Source organism: Drosophila rhopaloa, unplaced genomic scaffold, assembly GCF_018152115.1.
Source record: "Drosophila rhopaloa isolate 14029-0021.01 unplaced genomic scaffold, ASM1815211v1 contig_115, whole genome shotgun sequence".
NCBI lineage: Eukaryota > Metazoa > Arthropoda > Insecta > Diptera > Drosophilidae > Drosophila > Drosophila rhopaloa.
In genome coordinates, this window is record NW_025334990.1 from 1,953,863 (window position 1) to 1,976,748 (window position 22,886).

The 22,886-nt window shown below is 41.7% G+C and overlaps 3 protein-coding genes across 3 annotated transcripts in view; 1 reads left to right on the forward strand and 2 right to left on the reverse strand.

The window, feature by feature from the left end:
- Nucleotides 1-6,147: 6,147 nt before the first annotated feature.
- LOC123036945 (trichohyalin-like) lies at nt 6,148-10,773 on the reverse strand. Its single transcript, XM_044456496.1, has 3 exons — nt 10,378-10,773; nt 9,040-9,684; nt 6,148-6,741 (listed from the first exon to the last, which is right to left on the reverse strand). The coding sequence occupies exons 1-3, from the start codon at nt 10,771-10,773 to the stop codon at nt 6,148-6,150; spliced, it is 1,635 nt and encodes a 544-aa protein (XP_044312431.1).
- Nucleotides 10,774-14,716: 3,943 nt separating this feature from the next.
- Nucleotides 14,717-22,886, forward strand: part of LOC108037015 (pneumococcal serine-rich repeat protein) — a 52,547-nt gene continuing 44,377 nt past the window's right edge. Inside the window, exon 1 of the mRNA XM_044456538.1 lies at nt 14,717-14,807. Within this exon, the coding sequence (XP_044312473.1) occupies nt 14,763-14,807 (45 nt within the window). The 5' untranslated portion in view covers nt 14,717-14,762. The remainder of the gene's footprint in view (nt 14,808-22,886) is intronic.
- On the reverse strand, nt 15,202-20,743 carry LOC108037010. Its single transcript, XM_017113443.2, has 7 exons — nt 20,204-20,743; nt 18,765-19,160; nt 18,525-18,703; nt 18,285-18,461; nt 17,580-17,726; nt 17,244-17,507; nt 15,202-16,738 (listed from the first exon to the last, which is right to left on the reverse strand). The coding sequence occupies exons 1-7, from the start codon at nt 20,492-20,494 to the stop codon at nt 16,636-16,638; spliced, it is 1,557 nt and encodes a 518-aa protein (XP_016968932.2). The 5' UTR covers nt 20,495-20,743; the 3' UTR covers nt 15,202-16,635.

Sequence of the window (22,886 nt, forward strand, 5' to 3'; positions counted from 1 at the left end):
CCTACCTACCAAATTTCATAAGGATCGGCCGACTATATCCTATAGCTGCCATATAACTGATTGATCGGAAATGCCATAACTTTGGTGTTTGTAAAGTTAGGAAGTTGGAATTTTCTATGGGTTTTATATTTGGCTAATCAATCCTACCTACCAAATTTCATAAGGATCGGCCGACTATATCCTATAGCTGCCATATAACTGATAGATCGGAAATGCCATAACTGATTGATCGGAAATGCCATAACTTTGGTGTTTGTAAAGTTAGAAAGTTGGAATTTTCTATGGGTTTTATATTTGGCTAATCAATCCTACCTACCAAATTTCATAAGGATCGGCCGACTATATCCTATAGCTGCCATATAACTGATAGATCGGAAATGCCATAACTTTGGTGTTTGTAAAGTTAGGAAGTTGGGATTTTCTGTGGGTGTTATATTTGGCCAATCAATCCGACCTACCAAATTTCATAAGAATCGGCGGACTATATGATATTGTTTTCCATTTAGAATCTGTCGTCGATTCATTTTTATACCCTTGCAGAGGGTATTATAATTTTGGTCAAAAGTGTGCAACGCAGTGAAGGAGACATCTCCGACCCTATAAAGTATATATATTCTTGATCAGGATCACCTCCTGAGTTGATATAGCCATGTCCGTCTGTCCGTCTGTCCGTCTGTCTGTTTCTACGCAAACTAGTCTCTCAGTTTTAAAGCTATCGTATTGAAACTTTGCACACACCCTTCTTTCCTTTGCACGCAGTATATATGTCGGAACGGCCGGGATCGGCCGACTATATCCTATAGCTGCCATATAACTGATTGATCGGAAATGCCATAACTTTGGTGTTTGTAAAGTTAGAAAGTTGGAATTTTCTATGGGTTTTATATTTGGCTAATCAATCCTACCTACCAAATTTCATAAGGATCGGCCGACTATATCCTATAGCTGCCATATAACTGATTGATCGGAAATGCCATAACTTTGGTGTTTGTAAAGTTAGAAAGTTGGAATTTTCTATGGGTTTTATATTTGGCTAATCAATCCTACCTACCAAATTTCATAAGGATCGGCCGACTATATCCTATAGCTGCCCTATAACTGATTGATCGGAAATGCCATAACTTTGGTGTTTGTAAAGTTAGGAAGTTGGAATTTTCTATGGGTTTTATATTTGGCTAATCAATCCAACCTACCAAATTTCATAAGGATCGGCCGACTATATCCTATAGCTGCCATATAACTGATAGATCGGAAATGCCATAACTGATTGATCGGAAATGCCATAACTTTGGTGTTTGTAAAGTTAGAAAGTTGGAATTTTCTATGGGTTTTATATTTGGCTAATCAATCCTACCTACCAAATTTCATAAGGATCGGCCGACTATATCCTATAGCTGCCATATAACTGATAGATCGGAAATGCCATAACTTTGGTGTTTGTAAAGTTAGGAAGTTGGGATTTTCTGTGGGTGTTATATTTGGCCAATCAATCCGACCTACCAAATTTCAAAAGAATCGGCGGACTATATGATATTGTTTTCCATTTAGAATCTGTCGTCGATTCATTTTTATACCCTTGCAGAGGGTATTATAATTTTGGTCAAAAGTGTGCAACGCAGTGAAGGAGACATCTCCGACCCTATAAAGTATATATATTCTTGATCAGGATCACCTCCTGAGTTGATATAGCCATGTCCGTCTGTCCGTCTGTCCGTCTGTCCGTCTGTCCGTCTGTCCGTCTGTCCGTCTGTCCGTCTGTCCGTCTGTCCGTCTGTCCGTCTGTCTGTTTCTACGCAAACTAGTCTCTCAGTTTTAAAGCTATCGTATTGAAACTTTGCACACACCCTTCTTTCCTTTGCACGCAGTATATATGTCGGAACGGCCGGGATCGGCCGACTATATCCTATAGCTGCCATATAACTGATTGATCGGAAATGCCATAACTTTGGTGTTTGTAAAGTTAGAAAGTTGGAATTTTCTATGGGTTTTATATTTGGCTAATCAATCCTACCTACCAAATTTCATAAGGATCGGCCGACTATATCCTATAGCTGCCATATAACTGATTGATCGGAAATGCCATAACTTTGGTGTTTGTAAAGTTAGAAAGTTGGAATTTTCTATGGGTTTTATATTTGGCTAATCAATCCTACCTACCAAATTTCATAAGGATCGGCCGACTATATCCTATAGCTGCCATATAACTGATTGATCGGAAATGCCATAACTTTGGTGTTTGTAAAGTTAGGAAGTTGGAATTTTCTATGGGTTTTATATTTGGCTAATCAATCCTACCTACCAAATTTCATAAGGATCGGCCGACTATATCCTATAGCTGCCATATAACTGATAGATCGGAAATGCCATAACTGATTGATCGGAAATGCCATAACTTTGGTGTTTGTAAAGTTAGAAAGTTGGAATTTTCTATGGGTTTTATATTTGGCTAATCAATCCTACCTACCAAATTTCATAAGGATCGGCCGACTATATCCTATAGCTGCCATATAACTGATAGATCGGAAATGCCATAACTTTGGTGTTTGTAAAGTTAGGAAGTTGGGATTTTCTGTGGGTGTTATATTTGGCCAATCAATCCGACCTACCAAATTTCATAAGAATCGGCGGACTATATGATATTGTTTTCCATTTAGAATCTGTCGTCGATTCATTTTTATACCCTTGCAGAGGGTATTATAATTTGGTCAAAAGTGTGCAACGCAGTGAAGGAGACATCTCCGACCCTATAAAGTTATATATTCTTGATCAGGATCCTCTGAGTTGATATAGCTGTCGTCTGTCCGTCTGTCCGTCTGTCTGTTTCTACGCAAACTAGTCTCTCGTTTTAAAGCTATCGTATTGAAACTTTGACCCCTTCTTTCTTTGCGCAGTATATATGTCGGAACGGCGGATCGGCCGACTATATCCTATAGCTGCCATATAACTGATTGATCGGAAATGCCATAACTTTGGTGTTTGTAAAGTTAGAAAGTTGGAATTTTCTATGGGTTTTATATTTGGCTAATCAATCCTACCTACCAAATTTCATAAGGATCGGCCGACTATATCCTATAGCTGCCATATAACTGATTGATCGGAAATGCCATAACTGTTGATCGGAAATGCCATAACTTTGGTGTTTGTAAAGTTAGAAAGTTGGAATTTTCTATGGGTTTTATATTTGGCTAATCAATCCTACCTACCAAATTTCATAAGGATCGGCCGACTATATCCTATAGCTGCCCTATAACTGATTGATCGGAAATGCCATAACTTTGGTGTTTGTAAAGTTAGGAAGTTGGAATTTTCTATGGGTTTTATATTTGGCTAATCAATCCAACCTACCAAATTTCATAAGGATCGGCCGACTATATCCTATAGCTGCCATATAACTGATAGATCGGAAATGCCATAACTGATTGATCGGAAATGCCATAACTTTGGTGTTTGTAAAGTTAGAAAGTTGGAATTTTCTATGGGTTTTATATTTGGCTAATCAATCCTACCTACCAAATTTCATAAGGATCGGCCGACTATATCCTATAGCTGCCATATAACTGATAGATCGGAAATGCCATAACTTTGGTGTTTGTAAAGTTAGGAAGTTGGGATTTTCTGTGGGTGTTATATTTGGCCAATCAATCCGACCTACCAAATTTCATAAGAATCGGCGGACTATATGATATTGTTTTCCATTTAGAATCTGTCGTCGATTCATTTTTTTTTTTATGAACTAGTTAAAACAAAGGATTGATGCTGGTTTCCGTGATATTTATTATGAATCCTCACATACTCAGCCCCCTCACCACGACAAGGTCTCAATCCACGAGAGGGAAATATTATAATAGCTTAATCTATATTGCACTTTATAAATAACAAATTTATCACAATCTTTAAACAATATAATAATCTATTTCTATTTTACTTAGATATATACAATTCAAATAAATAAATAAGTTAATAAATTGATAAATAAATTAATAAACAAATGTTAATATCTATATTTAAGAAAAATTCCATCATGATGACTATAGCTCGTTTTGTATGTAAGAGCAACAGCATTCCTCAGCTCATTTTCAGCAAATATCCAATCAATTTGCGTCAAATGTTTCGTTGTTGCAGAATTATTGATTGGAATTAGATTAAATTCATTTAAAGCTTCCTCGAGTCGATCAGTGGTTGTGGATCTGCAAATATTAAAATCTCCTAATATAACCAATTTGCCATTATTTTCTAAGCTGCGTATCCTTTCTACGTCCGACAGAATTTCATTACGAAATTGTGCTATAGGAAACGTTGGATTCCTATAAACAACAATGAAGGATGTATTAATATATTTGAATGCAATTGATTGGTATATAGTTCTTGAGCTCGAAGACTTATTTGTCTCAAACAAGAAAACTACATTTTCGGCAATATTTTGCTTGGCATAAATAATAATTCCATTTTTGCCCATACCATTCAATCGATTGCTATCAATTCTTCTTATTATGTCGAAACCTTCTGAAGAAAAGTCTTCGCTGGGAAGAGTCCAAGTTTCGACAAAACAAAGAAAATTTGCAGAACAAATAATAGGGTCGTTAAAAATATCTTCGCGATGGCTTCGAAGAGACTCAACATTATGGTAATACAGGGAGATGTCTTCGTTTCTGTTAACCACAAACTCATAATGCGTAGTCAAAAACTTTTCCTCTCTTAACTTTTGAAGTTCGTCTTGGACATTTGGAGCTCCAAATCTTGTTGGAGGAACAAAGTCGCCTAGAAGGAAAAGTCCTGATGCGCTAGTGGCTCTGCTGCATCCAACATATAACGAAGCTCGCTTGATGCCTCTTTTAAGATGCACGGCGACTTTGCTATATGTTGCTCCTTGGCTTTTGTGGATGGTAATAGCCTCAGCAGGAACAATTGGAAATTGTTTTCGGTCAACAGAAGCATGCTCCGATCTTCCACATTGAAAAACTCGAGAGGCTTTTACTATTGGAGTCCATTCGGGATCGGGACTATTCCGAACCTTTGATCTGGCGATAGTGCCAACCGTGGGTTCAAAAAATTTAATCCAAAGTCGCGTTACTAAATTTGAGTCATTCACTAAGCAATGGTCAATTAGCATCAGCTGACCAGTTGCTCCATTTACAAGTCCGTCACTTGTGTCTATATTGACGGTTACCATATATTTAGCAGTTGTTTTGAGATGAAGAGCATATGGCAACCCCTGTGTTTCAGAGGTTTTCATATTTTGAGCATATCTTAACGTGTTTTCTCTGTTTCGTGTAGATATGTTCGCAGTTTTCACTGTATCAACAGCAGTGGAAACCAACTCTTCCGTCCCAATTTGCGCTAGTTTTAGGGAATTGTAATTATTAACTTCTTCGTTAGAAGAAAATAAATGAATGGCATCATCAGGAACTTCGCTGGGTGAAACAACTCTTTGTTTAAGGAGCTCTATATCTGCAATTGTCATGCAAGCCTCAGACAAATGATTTAGGGCTTGAGCAAATGCATTGTCGCCTCTTTGGCGCATTATTTCTGTGAGCTCAAAATACTTAAAGTTGCTCCATAAGCTATTTCCTGCTAAAACGCTATAAGGATTAATTGTCCTCTCCGAAAATATCCAACTGTCTCCAACTGGGGAAAGCTGCTTTAGATCTCCAAAAACTATAATTGATTTTCCACCAAAACTTAAGTCAGGGCTTCGGAAAATTTGACGAAGCCGTTGATCCAAAAATGAAAGCATTTTAGAACCAACCATAGAAATTTCATCAATTATAATCAGTTGGAGATCAATCAACTTGCAATGAATTGTATTTAAACTATCATTGCTTAAAGGTCTTAAGGGACCAGAAGCCTGATTAATTGGAAGAGAAAACACTGAATGTAGAGTCAGTCCTCCAATTCCAAAAGCAGCTTTTCCAGTCGGAGCACATAATAAAACCTTTGCTGAATCCGTAGCACCAGGAAGCTTATTTGCTCGCCAAGTCACAGACTGACAGATGGTAGAAATCAGTCTGCTTTTTCCTACACCGGCCCCTCCACCAACATATTCGTAAAAAACATTTTTACAAACAACATTATGCATCACATGTGCATAATAATGTCTTTGTTTGTAGTTTAGGGACCGAGTTAGCGAGCAAAGGTCATCATTGGAAACTAACGGGGGAGTCTAATTAATTGAAGTTCGCCGTCTTCTTCAGGGTTGTTTATCGCATTGTCATCCTGAAGAATATTTACGTTCCGCTCTATATTTGGAACTGCCAAAGCTCTAAACTCTTCGTCTAAAAATTGGGAGGCAGGTTCTTCCGCATCAGGAGCATTATCTCCCCTATCCTCTTGCAAATCTTCCAGAACTCTTTCTAACTCCATATCATCAAACACATCATAGTTCCTTTTCATTGTCTTAATGGATTCATGGTTTACTCGGAATGTGTTTTCAATGTCGTTGGAAAGAAGTTCAGCTTCTTCATTTCGCCAAGGATAGAAGAGCATTAAATGCTCTCGGAAATAATCGGAAGGTGAAGAGTTAATACTAAAGCGAACCCACCTTAGAATCAGGGGATGCCTACGTTTCTTAACGCAGCCAGACCCATCCATCAGTGGATAACTTTGCTCAGCAACTTCATCTTCGTCATCTACCTCCACATCATTTGCTTCATCATAGTCTTCCCTATGATTAGCGGCAGATCGTGCATTCCGCTTGACAAATCTGTACCAAGCTGCGAAATCTGCTAAACAAATTCCTTCCAACTGCTCATGCCTTTGCACATATCGGTCAAGAATATTACGCTCAAAAATATCCACCGAGTTGTTTGGAAGTCGCTCTAATTCTTCATTTGAGCGAGCCAATCTAACTCGTTTGTCTGGATGACAAGTGTTTAAAAAAATAGTACCTTCACTTGCCTCCGACATATGCAGACCCAAAATATTGTAAGCTGCTTCTTGGGCCGATATTTCAGTAGCGTTAATAAACTTATTCCCTATGTGCTGTAGTTTCCTTTTAATAGAAATATTCCCATGGCTTATTTCTGCCATGGCTTCACGGAGCAATTGCGATACGCCTCTGTTTGATTTGTTTATGTAGTTAATGATATAACTACAACAGGCGTACGCATCTAGGATAAATTGAATATCCATATTAGCTCTGTGCAAGCCTAGAATATCTCTATTATAAGCATTGAGCAGTCGGTCGGAGAATTGTCTGCGAAGAAAAATTTGTGGCTTTTTTAAGCTGGAACGTAAGGCTAGTTTGTAGGCTTCAAAATTTGTTTCAAGGTGGGACAGAAAATGATCAAAATTGTTAAATAAAGCTGCGTCTTCATTTGAAATATTCCTTAAAGCTTCCTTAATTTTTTTAAACAAAGTTTTATGATCTTCAATATTGACTTCGTTTTCATCTATTGGATGCAAAATAAGCGTTTCGGGCATAGGAGGATATGGCATATTGAATCGGCAGAACTCCTGTCCGCGTAACTCTCTTAGGCAAGAAGCACTATGCTTGTGGCGTTGATACTGAATTACTTCTTGTAGTTCAGTATCGTCTCCATTTGTAGTAATAAACCTATCAATAAAGTTTATTACTTGCTCGGTATTTTCGTTGTCTTCGAGCTTAGGAGCACCAGCAAGCCAGTACATGCCATGAGAATGCGGAGATCCTCTGTGCTGGAACTCGATTCTCCAATAAAAATGAGAAAGATTGAATTCCCCAAAAATATCGGTTTTGAACAATTTCATTAATTGTCGCAACCTGTAATCGAAGTATCGAGAGCACGTCACTGGATCGGATCGAATTAACCGAGCCTTTTCGGAGCTGGACAGAGCTGCCGCTTCTTCCTCGCTTATAGCCCTATTATCCAATAGAAGAGACAGGATAACTAAAAGTTCATTCCACTTAGTTTCAGCAGCGGAAAGAGTAATGAAAAACGTTGGCAGCCCAAATTGTCGAATCATAGCTATAACTTTTTTTTTCTCAGCCTCCCAATGAGCTGGTGCAGACCGTAAGCCTTTCAGGATGTGGTAGCCATCATCATGTTGCACAAGACGGTCAACAAATGATTCATCCCGCAGATTACCAGCGGTAACCGCTCCTGACTTTTTGCGTAAAGCAATTGAAATTGAATTTTGTATGCGCTGCATTTCGTAAAATTTATACATGTATAAAACTTTTGGAACTACAGCGCAACGACGGTCGTAAAAACGGATTTGGGATCTGGCTTTTTTCGCATAGGTTGTATTTCCTTTAAATATTTCTCCGCAAGAAATAGTTGGAAAGGAAAGTTCCTCTGCGTCTTCGTCAAGCGTTAAGCTTGTTGGCCGACGGCCTTCACCTGGTGCCAATGCAATGCGCTGAATTGCAGTATCATTATTTTCCAATAATGTTTCATGGCCTCCGGGATTTAAATTTTCTTCGAGCTCTGCAGCATTTTGGGAGTGGTGCTGCTGGTGAAGAAGTTGCTCTACTGCTTCGCGATCAGATTCGTCCGCAATAAAAGGAATATCATTAATTCCTTGAAGTTCTGTTAGCCATGATTCGTTTAGTGAAATGTTGTGCTTTCTGTAGAGCTCGGTACTTACTAAGTACCGTACAGCTTCAAGGACCCGAGCTGGTCGAATAGTTTCAGTCATGAAATTGTGAGCGTACTCTAGTCTCCTTTTTAAATGGACTTGGATGACATGGGTAGAGTCGAAAGAGCGTGGAAGCGCAGTCACAATATCGGGAACTGAAATTGGAACATTCACCACTGCCCCTCTGATTCCACATTGCCTTTCATAGCCGAGGGAAATAATCCTCATAAAAGGGATTCTCGGTGAAATAAGGCGTTCTTCGAGGCAGGTGAGTCCATTTAAGCACTCAGGGATTTCTGGGAAATCGAACCCATTAGAAAGGCAGAGTGATGGCAGTTTGCCAAGAGAAATGGCACGACGACAAGTGTGGCAAAAGTTATATTTGCCGGACGGACTGGGAAATTTTCTTGACAAATAAAAGGCGTTGCCAACGTTTAGGAGAGGAAATTTAGAGGAGATAGCCAGGATGGATAATCCACTTACCTGCGAACGGAACCATGTTCCTCCACAGCAAATACAAATAGCCGTTGGGCCTTCCTTAATGTTCCTGTGGTACAGATCCCTCGCTGATGATCGAATCCTATTTCGCTGTTGTCCTCGTTCCTGTTCCAGTTCATCCTCCGAAAGTTGAGCTCTTGCGTCCATGTTTCTTTGCGACTGCCTTTGGGAGGCATCCAGTCGATTTTGTGAGTCCATCCTAAAGTTTAATAATCGATCCTCTGCCATTTGCCGAATTTGTTCTTCCCGAATCCTCCGCTGTTGTCGTGTTTCCCGGCGTTGTGATGTGTTTATCCGTTGCTCCTGTGATCTAGCGATGGGATTTCTCCTGGTTGCTCTCCTGTTATCGGCGTCCCTTTCCCGTTCTCGCTGCCTGTCTTCCATATCCCTTCGTCGCTGTCGGTGCTCTCCAGTGTTCCTTTCCTGTTCCCTTGCACGTTCCTCTGGGTCCTCGCGATGAGCAGCTCGTGCTGCGGCGTCCCGAATCCGCTCTGAAATTCGAAATTCAGGATTGTTCCTCCGAGTGGCATGGTCAGCAGTATTTTGCACCTGCTCTTGTCGCCGCTCCTCGGTGTCTTCTCGCCGAATAGTACGCGCTGCGGCGTCCCGCACCCGTTCAGGATTTCGGTACTCCGGAATAGTCCTCCGAGTAGAGTGCTCAGCAGTGTTTCGCAACTGCTCTCGTCGTCGCTCCTCGGGGTCCTCTCGACGGATCGCGTGTGCATCCATGTCCCGAATCCGTTCAGGAATTCGTAACTCCGAAATAGTCCTCCGAGTAGAGTGCTCAGCAGTGTTTCGCAACTGCTCTCGTCGTCGCTCCTCGGGGTCCTCTCGACGGATCGCGTGTGCATCCATGTCCCGAATCCGTTCAGGAATTCGTAACTCCGAAATAGTCCTCCGAGTAGAATGCTCAGCAGTGTTCCGCAACTGCTCTCGTCGTCGCTCCTCGGGGTCCTCTCGACGGATCGCGTGTGCATCCATGTCCCGAATCCGTTCAGGAATTCGTAACTCCGAAATAGTCCTCCGAGTAGAGTGCTCAGCAGTGTTTCGCAACTGCTCTCGTCGTCGCTCCTCGGGGTCCTCTCGACGGATCGCGTGTGCATCCATGTCCCGAATCCGTTCAGGAATTCGTAACTCCGAAATAGTCCTCCGAGTAGAATGCTCAGCAGTGTTTCGCAACTGCTCTCGTCGTCGCTCCTCGGGGTCCTCTCGACGGATCGCGTGTGCATCCATGTCCCGAATCCGTTCAGGAATTCGAAACTCCGAAATAGTCCTCCGAGTAGAGTGTTCAGCAGTGTTTCGCAACTGCTCTTGTCTTCTCACCTCAGAGTCCTGTCGACGATTCGAACGTCTTGCAGCATCCTGAATACGCTCTACAGAACGTATTTCTGGGTTAGTCCTCTGAGACGCATGGTCAGCAGTGTTTCGCAACTGCTCTTGTCTTCGTTCCTCAGAGTCCTCCCGACGAGTTGAATGAGCTTGTGCGTCCCGAATCCGTTCAAGGTTGCGAACCCTTTCGCTTCTTCTCCGCTGCGCGCGTGCAGCGGAATCCTGAGCACGACTTTCCTCCCGAAAGTTAGGGTTATTGTCGCGAGCATCGGCGATATGTTGAGAGTTCCGAGCTCTTATTTGGGACGCATTCCGTTCATAGCGGGCTCTACTGTGGCTTAAAGCAGCTTGGCGGCGTTGCTCCTGGGACAAGCGTGATACACGAGGCATTTTTTTAAATTGCTGTATGAAAAAAATGAAAATATGCAATGATAGAATATAAAATCACCTACATGGAATACCGTCCACGGGTATAAGGGGTTATTAGCGAAATATACTTACCAAAGTTTGTAGTTTCAAATGTTAAAAAAATATTTTTAAAAAAAATTACTTTCTCACTTTAAATTTTTGCACTGACAGAGTAACGTCGTCACTCGATAAATTTTTTCATTGACTGATCTACGGATTATAGGATTTCTGAATATATATAGGTAATATCCCAAATATCCCCTTGACCCTTTAAAGGTTCCCAAGTTTGACCCTTTTAAAAAAGGCAATAAAAAGTCATGTTTTTTTTATGTACCTGGGCTACCTGTTGTGCAATTTAGGTGTTACGAATAATTGTGGTCCTAATTTGTGGTGCTATTTTTTCCAATTCGACCAATCAAAAAAAGGTATTACCTGATATTGTACAGTTACAAGGCCACTTCGGGTCCTTTGCACAATTCTTGCCCCTTGCACGTGTTCATTGAACCACTTGACGGGTTGTCCCATTTTACCTGTTTACCAGGTTATAATGGGATAAACCCCTGGATTTCTTTAAATAAAATGTCTCTGTTATCTAAAAAGTAAAGAGTTGTAAACTAGTCGTAATTTTTATGACCGTACTGCCCGTTACTGTAATTCCCATGCATTATAAAAGAGGCTGAAAAGGGTAGATTGTCAATTCAAAAAAAAGTATGAGTATTAAAAATGCTTAATTTTAATAATTTTTGAGAATATAATTTACAGAATATTCTGCAAGGGTATATCAACTTCGGCTCCGCCCGAAGTTAGCTTTTCTTTCTTGTTAGTTCAATCTTTGTTCACTTTATTTTCTATTACCTAAAATATTAAAATTTTTTGTTAAACTTGGTATACATATATTTTAAATAATGGACTGTTTTTTCATTTAAATATAATTTACATTAAATTTTAACGCACTAAATTTATATAAATCAGATATATATTTTTGAGAGTTATAGTCATACACCTTAATGATTTCTGTTGCACTTTAAAGAAAAACAAAATGCTTCCTATATTGGTTCTCTGCTTAAGTAAGCTTTTAATTTCTGGACTATTTGTATAAGGATCTGCCACTAGGCTCAGCTATCAACAACGATTTCAGCCAGGTATTAACAGCTCTCAGAAACTTCGTGGTAGTCTCGTTATTGGTAATTCGATTTGCATTCACTTCACATTATGTGGGCCGAAATCGGTTTCCCTGGGCGGAGCGAACAGGGTCAGCACGTGAGTTGGGCCCAATAAAAAGGGCATTTACGAAAACAACGACACCGACTTAATTGCGTAACAACATTTTACCATTAGACTTAATTAAATCGTCAACTGAAAAGCGTTCGTTGAAAATGGCTGCTATTGGCTGGGAGATGGCATTGAAAAGAGGAATCTGCTGGAGAATCGGGGACAAAACCAGCATAAAAATTGAGTGAGACTCTTGAGTTGGATGTCACATACTGTTGAATTTTAATGAGAAGCAATGTGGATTTTGGGTTTGCATTTAAGGGGATTTCATGCATTGGCGTTACCTAGCAGGCAGCAAGTTAATTACGATTGCCTTGGCAAATACGGCCACCATATTATTTTGAAAGCCAGGCCCACAGACAGTAGATGAGACCCACAGATTGTGGGTGACATCTGCCGAGCTTGGCAAACAAATGGCTGGCCATGGCCAAGAACAGAGCACTTTTGGCCACCAGCCACGCAAAAACTTTGGTATCAGACACTCGGTCCTGCAACTGTATGAGGTCTGTAATGTGCAAATATTGGACAGTTTACCAAGCCTCCTGTTCATCAGCCCGAAACTTTGGTTATTGGAGAGCATCGGCCAGAGGACGGCATCCCTTGCCAATTTATAAAGCTTTTTGGGCCGGCCAAGAGGATTAGGACAAAAATATTTGGCCCTCGGCTCGGCCTTTGTTGTTTTTAGGCCTGCCAATTCAAATTAAAGGATTTACTCGGCGGCTTAATTAAACGCCATTATAATAATGTTGACTCGCGTCTGTTGTTACATTTCAATTGTTATTGCCAAAGAGTTATTCAACATTTACACAATTTGTATTTACTTTCGTTGCAGAGAAAACGAGGGTAGCTTTTTAAACATAATGAATATTGATTCAATCTAAGGTTGAACTTAAAGTGGAAGTCGGAACATTGTTAGAGTGCAATTTCAATTAGTCGACTGAAACTTTGCCTTGCATTTGAGGTGAAAGTAGTAACTTCGACAGGCTCTCAATTAGTTTAATTATAACTGATGTCGCAGTACCACAGCCACTTTCGGGCAAATTCTATTTGTAAATAGTTTATGAATTGGGGCATGATATCGCAACCAGCAATCAACCCTGACAGCTTGACATTGAAGGACTATATATACTTGCAACTTGTCATCTGCAATCCTTTTCGCCCAGAAATATCCGATGTCAGGATGGGGTTTTGAGTTAAAGGGGTTATTCCCGCCAAGGAAACGCACACATTGAGGTCTCACTCTGCTCAGGTGGCTGGTCTGATTGATTTGATTGCCGTCACCTTTGTGGGCTGACAGATAGGCTTACATATCCGAAAACATATTACGATGAGCCAAGTTTGTCAGCTCTCGTTTGAAGTCCTTGTCCTCGTTCTCGTCATGACAGATGGAGACGCTTACATTTTGATGTATTTTGGGGTAATCCTCGTGGTTCAATTTAAGCCACTTACCCTTAAGGGTAAATGTTCATAATTTTTCATTTCCCCCAGTGCCATTCATTTCCCATTAAGTTAAACGAAGCTTAATTTGCATACATCCATTACCGATGTCTCGTGCCGCTTGTTTTTGGATTTTCCTGGGTAAATCGGTTAAAATGCAATTATCGGGGGCAGTTGCAGTCCGTTGGCACTCCCTTTTCGGCCGGAAATCGAATTGATTTGCCGGTTGGCCAGAACAGCGAGGCAGAAGCCACACGGAGTGCAGGTGAATGGAACCCATTCGAGGATTTATGGCCATGAATTAAGGCATATTGAATATGTATGAATGTGTAGGTACATATAACCGGTGGACCCAGACTCGCATAATTGACGGCCCATTAAACGGTAATGCAAAAAAATTGATGCCCTGCCTTGGCGGACCGTTCTTCCTTTTGTCGGAAATTGAATTTGATAAACTTTCTAAAGCCCAAAGAGGGGAGCTGGAGTTGGGTTTCTAGGCAGCAATTAGTCTTTTTTTAGGAGGATGGGTGGTGGGGCAGGGGAAAACTCGGCCAAAGGAAGTTACGTGCCATGCGTCAGCTGGAAAAACGGGAAACCGAAAAGTTTGTTTATGCTTAGACTTTTTAGCTGGGTCCTGGAAGTTGGGACCAGAACATGTAGCTCTGGCTTCGACTGCTGCTGTCATTCAAGTGTTTTAATCAATTCTGATTTAATTTTACGCCCAATTAAGTGTGAAAAGCGTTTGATGTCGAGCACGGGTGCGAGAGGCAAATGGCGACGGGGTCCCGAATCGTCAACCCCCCCACCCCTCTTGGGTTTCCGTTCCATCCATTCACGCAAGCCTGGGCTTTGAATATGGCATATGTGAGTGGGTCGCCTTTGCTCGCCTCCAAGTTAACTTCGGTTCCTGGGTTCGGGGTTCATTTGGTTCGCAGCACTCGCACTAGAATAAAGGCATTTTTAGATGTATTTTGATATGTGTGCCAGCCTGAGGTGCAGACACTCACCGCCGCTTGTGTATCCTTGCCGTGGCTTCCGCACCCGCTCACCACTCCTCGCTTACCCTCACCTTCTTGCTAGCCCTGCCTGCCCTTTCTCCCTGTGTGTATTCTCTAACCATGGAACAACTTTCTACTTATGACAGAGACAGACGTGGCATATAGTCCTGCCAACCATTATCCAATAATCTCTACCAACAGCCACTGCCGAGCCGCTTCTCCAGTTCCAACTCCAGGTTAAGTCTGTTGGAGAGTTTAGTCTGCATGACTGCCGATCCCATATCGTTGTGCTTTTGGATTTGTTTGCAGGTAACGACCATGACTTCAAAACTCCCCAATAAGCCCAATTAATATTTTGCTTACCCATATATATACTTTTTAAGATGGCTTTGATCTAAATATACATTTTTGATTAATTTAAATATGCAATTTAAAACCTTTTTAGATTCCGAAATCTCTTTTATAACTCTTACATTTTAAATATATATTTCAAAAGAAATGTCCTAACTCCTGGTGGCCCTTTAGGAACCATTACTCCTCCTCGAGGAGTGTGAAGTGAATTGTAGTCATAAAACAATTTCCTTGTTCATTTACGATACCACAGAACTCGACAGACAAAAGGCATAAAGAAATGTACAAGAGGAGTTTAACAATTTTCCCCGCTGTACAATTAACCCAAGCTGAATAAAACTAGGCAAATATATATGTATAATTACTTTCTCAGATTTTCCTTTATTACTTTTTAAAATCGATTTTTGTACACATAAATTTCGATTTACATGAGGGTAAATTTAGGGTTTTGGAGATTGTCGTAAGGCTCGACACGTTTCGTGTTGTGTGGTGTTTCACTTTCTCCCCCTCTTTCACTTTTTTCAGAGGGGTATTCGCATGTGTGATAGTGTGTATGTGTGTTAGCTTAGTCTTCAAAGACGGCTGCCTTTTATAGACGAGTGTTGCGTAAGCTAATTAAAAATCGTATTCCATTTCAGTAGCAACTGCTCACTTTGCAGCTGCCCCTAAATGAATTAGATGTGTGTGCGAATGTGTCAGTTTATATAGGTGGGGTAGTGCGTACCTGATCAGACTGTACCTACTACCTACACTTGGAAATTTTAGCACATGCCTTTCTGTTCACTAAAGACTACTCATTTTACTTTCAACGTGTGCTTATCATAAGGTCGAGTTGTTGGGTGTCGTGTTGTTTTGTGGGTGGATGGGTGAGGATGAACATGCGTGGATTGCATTAACTGGGTAAACTAATCTTAATTGATAACTTAGAACTAACTGAATTGACACTGGCGTTATGTGGTCCGAACATAACGCCAAAGAACTCGACAGAGGTCTCGGTTGCGGTGCGGCCTATTCGTTGTTGAACTCTCCATTCAGAGTTAAAATTTTGATATAAATAATTTAATTTGAATTTTTTTGTGCAAATTTAGAAACTTTTAATTTTTTTTCCTTTTGCGAGTTTTTTTCTCCTCAGAATGTTCTATGGAATAGTAAAACATTGGGAAATTCGTAAAGCAATTTGGACAGTTCGATGAAGCCGAAAGTAATGTGGAACGCGAAACGAATAGATTCTTTTTCAAACACCAAACGCTGGCCCTGATCGAAATCCCATTGTCTTGGCCAGCGTTTCAGGCAGTAGGTAGGGATGACACTTCCCCACCGGCCGGCCTGTACGAAACAACTGTATGCGTATAAAAGTAAGGATATCGAGGGATAGAGAGAATATGACGGGGTCTAAAAACTAATTCCTTAGTGGTTGCGTTGCGCCTACGTCGAGCAATCGAAGAGCAACCCAAGGCGGCGAAGGATGTGCCCTCCAAGGATCGACCGTTTCCGTTGCTCGCGCCCTTTTCCGAGCTGTCTTTTTCTAAATGCAGTCTTACGATTATCATTTTTTTTCGACCGTAGCCTAGATTCTGTTTTCTCATATTATCTGATCCCTCTCCACGTCGAGGCCCCCGATCGTTGATTTTTGTGTGGGGGTTTGGTCGCTGTCGACGGTTGAGTCGATGTCTGTGTGTGTCTGTGGTGTCTGTGTGCTAATGGGCCCAGTTTCGAGTGCTGCGGTGGGTGGCGGTAGGTGGGTGGACCACCCCACGGCGGGCACTTCCCATGTTTCGAGCGGGACTTAGTAGACAATCAGCAGGTTGTTCTCATTGAACCCGGCCGAGTGGCCGGCGTTGCGTACAATGAAACAGGATCCGTCGAAGTGCATGCGTTTCTCATTACGACTGAAGGAAAACGGAGAAAACAAAGAGGTATTAGAAAAAGGAAGGAAAGGATAAAGGAATAAATAACTTTAAAAAGTTTTGAAGTTTATTGTATTTGTTTATATAAACATATTTGCAAATCAAATAGCTCTTTTATCTGAAAGACTAGTTTGGAGATAAGGAGCCATCCGGACATAATTATATTTTCTTTTTTAGTAGTTATTATTATTGATGTTTTCTCTTTATTAATTAAATCATGAAACTGACTTGGTCTTTTTTAAATTGAATATCAAGAATAAACAACATGATTAGATATTCCCATTCTTTTAAAGTAATTAATCATTCAATTTATCGGATTAATTAAAGCAAGAAAATGGCTTCAGAGAGAATCAGTAGTCGTATGATTGACTTAATTAAATTATATTTTATTTTTGATTCTACTGAATATCAAAGCGGAATCTTTTCCGAGTGCATCATTAGGTTGCAACCAATTACGATGCAGTGGCAGTGGCAAATGCGAACTCACCGGACAAACAGGTGCGAGGTCTTCCCCAGCGAAGCCGTGCAATGGATGCCGGGCGTGGTTAGGGTGGCGGATCCGTTGCCGGGACTGGTGCGGATGAGGCACTTGTTGTGCTGGCGGGTGACCTTCACCAGGCCGTCGGCCGCCTGCGTGATGCGGAATCCGTTGATGTCGTACACCTCGGTGCCGTCCTCGGCGCAGTTGTAGGTGGAGTTGGCGATTACCTCGTGGGCATCCGCCATAAAGGACGGGCCGTGACGAGAGTCGCTGCGGGGCGTTAATTAGAAAGAGGAGCTCGGAGAATTGATTTTGGCAATCTGGGCTTTGTGCGGGACTCACTCGTAGAACACAGCCAGTGTGTAGTCCTTGGTCAAATCGGTGAAGGTGTCCGTGGTGGTGCGCGTGCCAGCTGTGTCCACCAGATAGATGAGGGCGCAGGACTCGCTGGTGAAACTGACGCCCTTGTACCACATTTTGGCGTAGCGACTGAAAGGAGGAAAGAGGATTGCAGTCGAGTTAATATTCAGTGCTGCATTTCGCATATTTCAGAATAACTAATTTTAGATTTACAAAGGGAATAATTCCATAGCTATGACAAACCATGAAGGTATTGAGATATATGCATTTTACAATCTTTAATCAAAGTATTAAGTTGTATTAAGTATAAAGAGAAAAAACGGATAACTAAGTTTGCTAACTTGGATTCTAATTTCTTGTTTTTCCCAGATAGATTTGTTATTCAAAACTAGCTTAAGGAGATTTATGGATAATCGCTTTAAGAACTGAGCTTAAAAATCAGTTTAATTGTAGTTAAGGAATCAAAATATAAATGTCACTTTACTGATAGAACATGTTTGAAATCAGAAAATATCCGTGCCCAAGAATTCTCCATTTGAACTCGGAGTTTTCTTTTGTCTGGATTGGAATCGGGAAAAGCGAGTATCACAAAATGTTTCATTTGTTTTAAGATACCATGTCTATTAAGGTTCGATTTAAACAACAAGACCAACAAAGGGTTTCCCAATCGTATTTTACGAAACTTACACAAAGTTATTGGCCTTCATTCCGTCATAGGTGACGATCTCCACCTTGGATCCGCTCTGAAGGATGCGTCCATTGGGATGGATGAGGGCCGAGTTGCTGCAGTTGCGCGACAGGGCGACGGCCACCATGCTCCGCTGGTTGAGCACACGCACCGCCTTGTCCAGGGTCATATCGATGCTGTAGGGGATAAGGTAGAGTGATGAAGGGATAGGGATATATCCTATAGATCTGCACACTCACCGAACGCCCTCGCGCAGGCGCAGCTGGATGGTGCCGTTGGTCATGGCAATGGGTCCGGAGCCGGGACACGGCGGCGGAGTGTTGTTGTCGAAGTCGAAGGTGCGCGAGCTGACGCGACCAAGGGCATAAGGTGGTGGCGGCATTGGGGCCGGGAACTGCTGGGTGTGGTGCGCCTGCGGCTGGGGGATTCCATATTACTCTTAGAGATTTAGCTGGCAGGGATTAAGAAAGAACACCCACCAGAGAGTAGGCCCCCTCGGCCACATAGCCAAAGCTGGTGTTGTAGCGACCCGTGAGACTCTTGCCGCTGCGTGTGATGTTCCCGGCATCCAGCTCCATTCCCACGGCCTCGTAACCAGATGCCACCTGGGGAAGGGAGCCAAATGGAGAGTGCGAGGACGGATGGACGCCCATGTGCATGAAGGGGCGGGCACTGGCGCTCGTCTGGCTGGAGCACTCCTTGGCCAGGATGGCGGTGTTGGTGCCCACGCTGGCACTGTTTCCCAGGCTGCTGCTGCTGCTGCCGCGCTCCAATCCGCGCTTCAAGCCGCTCAGGGTGCCGGCATTCAGCGACAAGCTGCTTATGCGAGTGCCCAGCGGGCTGTTCATCGAGGGCATGAGGCGCATGGTGCCTTGCTGGGGATTGGGATAGGAAGGGATATTGGGGGATATAAGCAGGTTCAGCTGGCAGATTTTTGCGATTACTGGTTAAAATTTCTCTGTAAAGAAAATATGGTTTTCTCAAGCGTCAATGTGCGAGCAAACACTATCAGGGAGCGTCCTCCAGCTATGTCCAATTCGGCCCGATACAATGACAGCTTATGTCGGAAGTCAGCTCAAGAAGATGAAAAGGCATTTCACAGCTGATTCTATCAAAGAGCTCTTTTATGGTTTCTCATTCAAAGAAATTACAGCCTTCGAGAAAACCAATTTGCTTTTCCGACGAGCCTTTACATTTATTGCGAAAGCGGCCTTTACAGGATTAACTCTTGGAATTTCTAATTTTATGCTCATTTTTAGAAGCCAAGCCACGCATTAAATATACGAAACATATGTACGTATACAACGTAATAGGGCAGTGACCTAATGAGGTTTGAATAAAAAAATTAAATAACTATTCCGCTACTCACAGCCCCATTATGCAATATTTTTTTGTGGCTTTTTTTTACCATTTTTTCTGATCTGCAAAGTTTGTTCATATAAAATAATAGACCCATTTAAAATGTTCGTCTGCTGCATGGACGAAAGTTTTTCTAGTTCAACAGATTTAGATTTTCATGAGAAATGGGAATGAAAGTATCCGTTGGAGTTGTTTAAAGTCTTTGCGATTAAGATATTATTAGCAACCCTGCTCTTGTCTCCTCCGCAGAGTTATCGCCTGCCTAACACTACTCTTCTATCAGCTAATGACAATTAATTTCTTTTCTGCCCATTTCGACATCAAAACAATTTTTAAGGAGCCTTTTGCAGAAGTATAAAAAATGCAAGCCCAATAAATTGTTTACTCCGCTGCGTTCTTGGATGCATTTTTTTCGCATTTCTTCTCGCCTGCATAAATATAATCTAGGGTTATTAAAAATGATTTGTTTTTGCCCAAAAGTGACAGCTAAAGAGCGACAAATTTTCGGCAATGACAACAGGTGAAAAAGAATAGAGAATTGAATGGCAACTCTACTCACCGGCGATGGGTTGTTGTTGGTGTAGACGGAGCGCTGGCGCACCCCGTTGGGCGCCTTGGTGGGCGAGCGAAGGATGTTGTTGATCTTGTCGTTCATCTGGGCGCGGGACAGGAAGTCCTCGGCGTTGAAGATGCCCACGCGGCCGCTCTTCGGGGTGGCCAGGGGGGTCGAGGTCGGAGGAGCCTGCTCCGGCTGGGGCTCATCGCAGCCGGAGTGCTGGCACTGCACCTCCTTGGTGGTGCTGGCCTTGGGTGGAACGGTGTCCTTCGAGTCGGTGACCATCTTGTACATCTGCTGGTACGGATTGGCAATCGGTGGACAGTGGACGGTGGTCAGTGGAGTGGAGTGTGCTTTGGTGGACCTGGGCCTGGACTTGGTGGTATCTGGATCTAAACGAGAACGGCACACGCGAGTGCTGGTTGCGAAAATCAAGTACTTTGCTCGACACGGAACACAACGACTCAATGAGAGGAATTTAATTTTTATTTTTTATTACTTTTCAAGAGCTCTGCTCGCTGCGACAATTTTTGAAAGAATGACTCGCCACATCTGCTGTTCGAGGAATATGCCATCGATTTTGACAGCCGCTCGCCTACCAGGTTTTCGATAGGTGAAAGTGCAAAGGCATCGAGTACTTTCCCTTGGTCAGTATGTGAAAACCCTATATTTCAGATTGCCAGCGAAAGTCCATAGAATGTCCGCTTAGTGCTGCATACTTTTAGTCGGCAAAAAGTTGATTGAATTCAAAATAACGCATTTAGCGACTGAAGTGTTGGCCGAGTTTTAACTGTATCTGGCAAAGGGCTTTTAGTGCCCGGAAAACCAAGTTTGCTGGCATAAAAGTCAGGCCCTTAACCAACTTAATTGAATTGAGAAATAGACTTGAACACAGAAGCGTTTCTGGACAATTTATTGCTGCACTTTTTTATAGTTTCTCCCAGCTGTAAGAAGCTCAAAGAGGCTCAGGCTTTAAGACTTATTGGGAAATTGCATTTGCTGAAGAGGGAGCTAAAAGAGAAATTGAACTTTTCACATTGGTTCAATGACGATGGAAAATGAGAGTAACAAACTTCTGAAGAGCTGGTAGGAAATGTCAGGAGTCACATAAAAGTTATGTCGCAACGTGAGCATCTGTCTTTGCCAAACACAAACAAAATAAAACTGAACACATATCCGTTGATCCAATTTAAATATTACGTTCAATTGTATTTTTGAAAAGACAAATATTCATTTAACTTGGAAAATATGCGATGGATTCAAAGGAAGGAGGAATTTTAAAATAAGCTAGAGCTTAGTCCTTTTTATTCAATTAAAATTTGGTTTGAAGAGATTTCTGTGCCATGTATTCAGACATACTAGCAATCTTTGTTGCATTTATTAATTAATAAACCAATCAATCATCGTTTGAGCTTTGTTTTTGCTGTGGAATAGTTGCACTTTCGATTCAGTTCTTTCGTCAGTTATTCGCATTTATTTCTGCCTGAATGTTGACAAATTAGCCAAAATATTGGCAAGCCCCCAAGGTCGTCTTATCTTGTTTTTGCTTAGTTCGCTTTTTGTGGGTTCACTAACTCACCTTCGGTGTGAAAGGACCCTGAACTTCCGAAGCGATTGTGTTTTTCTTCGACTGTCAACTCTTTCCGCTGGCGCTCCCATGATTGATTTTGGTGCTCGGATTTTTCGCGTGGAATAGTTTGCTTAATGAGCGCATTGACTCCTTGCATTTGGCCATCGGCCCACGCAAATTTAAACTGTCACTTTCGCCATCACTTCTATTTCAACTGACGCGTTTATTTGGCCGGCCGACATGTATGAATTTTATTTTTGGCGCTGACGGGTCATTAAAATTCTGCCACTGCAGCTGCATTTCCTCCCACGCATCGCATTGACTCAGTTTTAAGCACTGGGCACTGGCTGAAAGTGAAAAGTGAAGCAAAAAGAACAAGTTTAATGTATTTATAGCAAGAATGCAACTGCATATGCATATGCATATGCATTCAATGAAATACGGAAACTCATTTGTAACAAGAAAGAAAAGCTAACTTCGGGCGGAGCCGAAGTTGATATACCCTTGCAGAATATTCTGTAAATTATATTCTCAAAAATTATTAAAATTAAGCATTTTTAATACTCATACTTTTTTTTGAATTGACAATCTACCCTTTTCAGCCTCTTTTATAATGCATGGGAATTACAGTAACGGGCAGTACGGTCATAAAAATTACGACTAGTTTACAACTCTTTACTTTTTAGATAACAGAGACATTTTATTTAAAGAAATCCAGGGGTTTATCCCATTATAACCTGGTAAACAGGTAAAATGGGACAACCCGTCAAGTGGTTCAATGAACACGTGCAAGGGGCAAGAATTGTGCAAAGGACCCGAAGTGGCCTTGTAACTGTACAATATCAGGTAATACCTTTTTTTGATTGGTCGAATTGGAAAAAATAGCACCACAAATTAGGACCACAATTATTCGTAACACCTAAATTGCACAACAGGTAGCCCAGGTACATAAAAAAAACATGACTTTTTATTGCCTTTTTTAAAAGGGTCAAACTTGGGAACCTTTAAAGGGTCAAGGGGATATTTGGGATATTACCTATATATATTCAGAAATCCTATAATCCGTAGATCAGTCAATGAAAAAATTTATCGAGTGACGACGTTACTCTGTCAGTG

Bases quoted from the DNA above. Each gene is read 5' to 3' on its own strand.
- LOC123036945 (XM_044456496.1), bottom strand. From the start codon at position 10,773: ATGCCTCGTGTATCACGCTTGTCCCAGGAGCAACGCCGCCAAGCTGCT. The intron at 9,685-10,377 runs GTGAGAAGACAA...ACTATTCCGGAG, and splicing joins ATCGTCGACAGGACTCTGAG to TACCGAAATCCTGAACGGGT. The intron at 6,742-9,039 runs GTAAGTGGATTA...AGGCATGAGCAG, and splicing joins GAACATGGTTCCGTTCGCAG to TTGGAAGGAATTTGTTTAGC.
- LOC108037010 (XM_017113443.2), bottom strand. From the start codon at position 20,494: ATGTACAAGATGGTCACCGACTCGAAGGACACCGTTCCACCCAAGGCC. The intron at 17,727-18,284 runs GTAAGTTTCGTA...TCCTCCTTTCAG, and splicing joins ATGAAGGCCAATAACTTTGT to TCGCTACGCCAAAATGTGGT. The intron at 17,508-17,579 runs GTGAGTCCCGCA...AACGCCCCGCAG, and splicing joins ACACTGGCTGTGTTCTACGA to CGACTCTCGTCACGGCCCGT.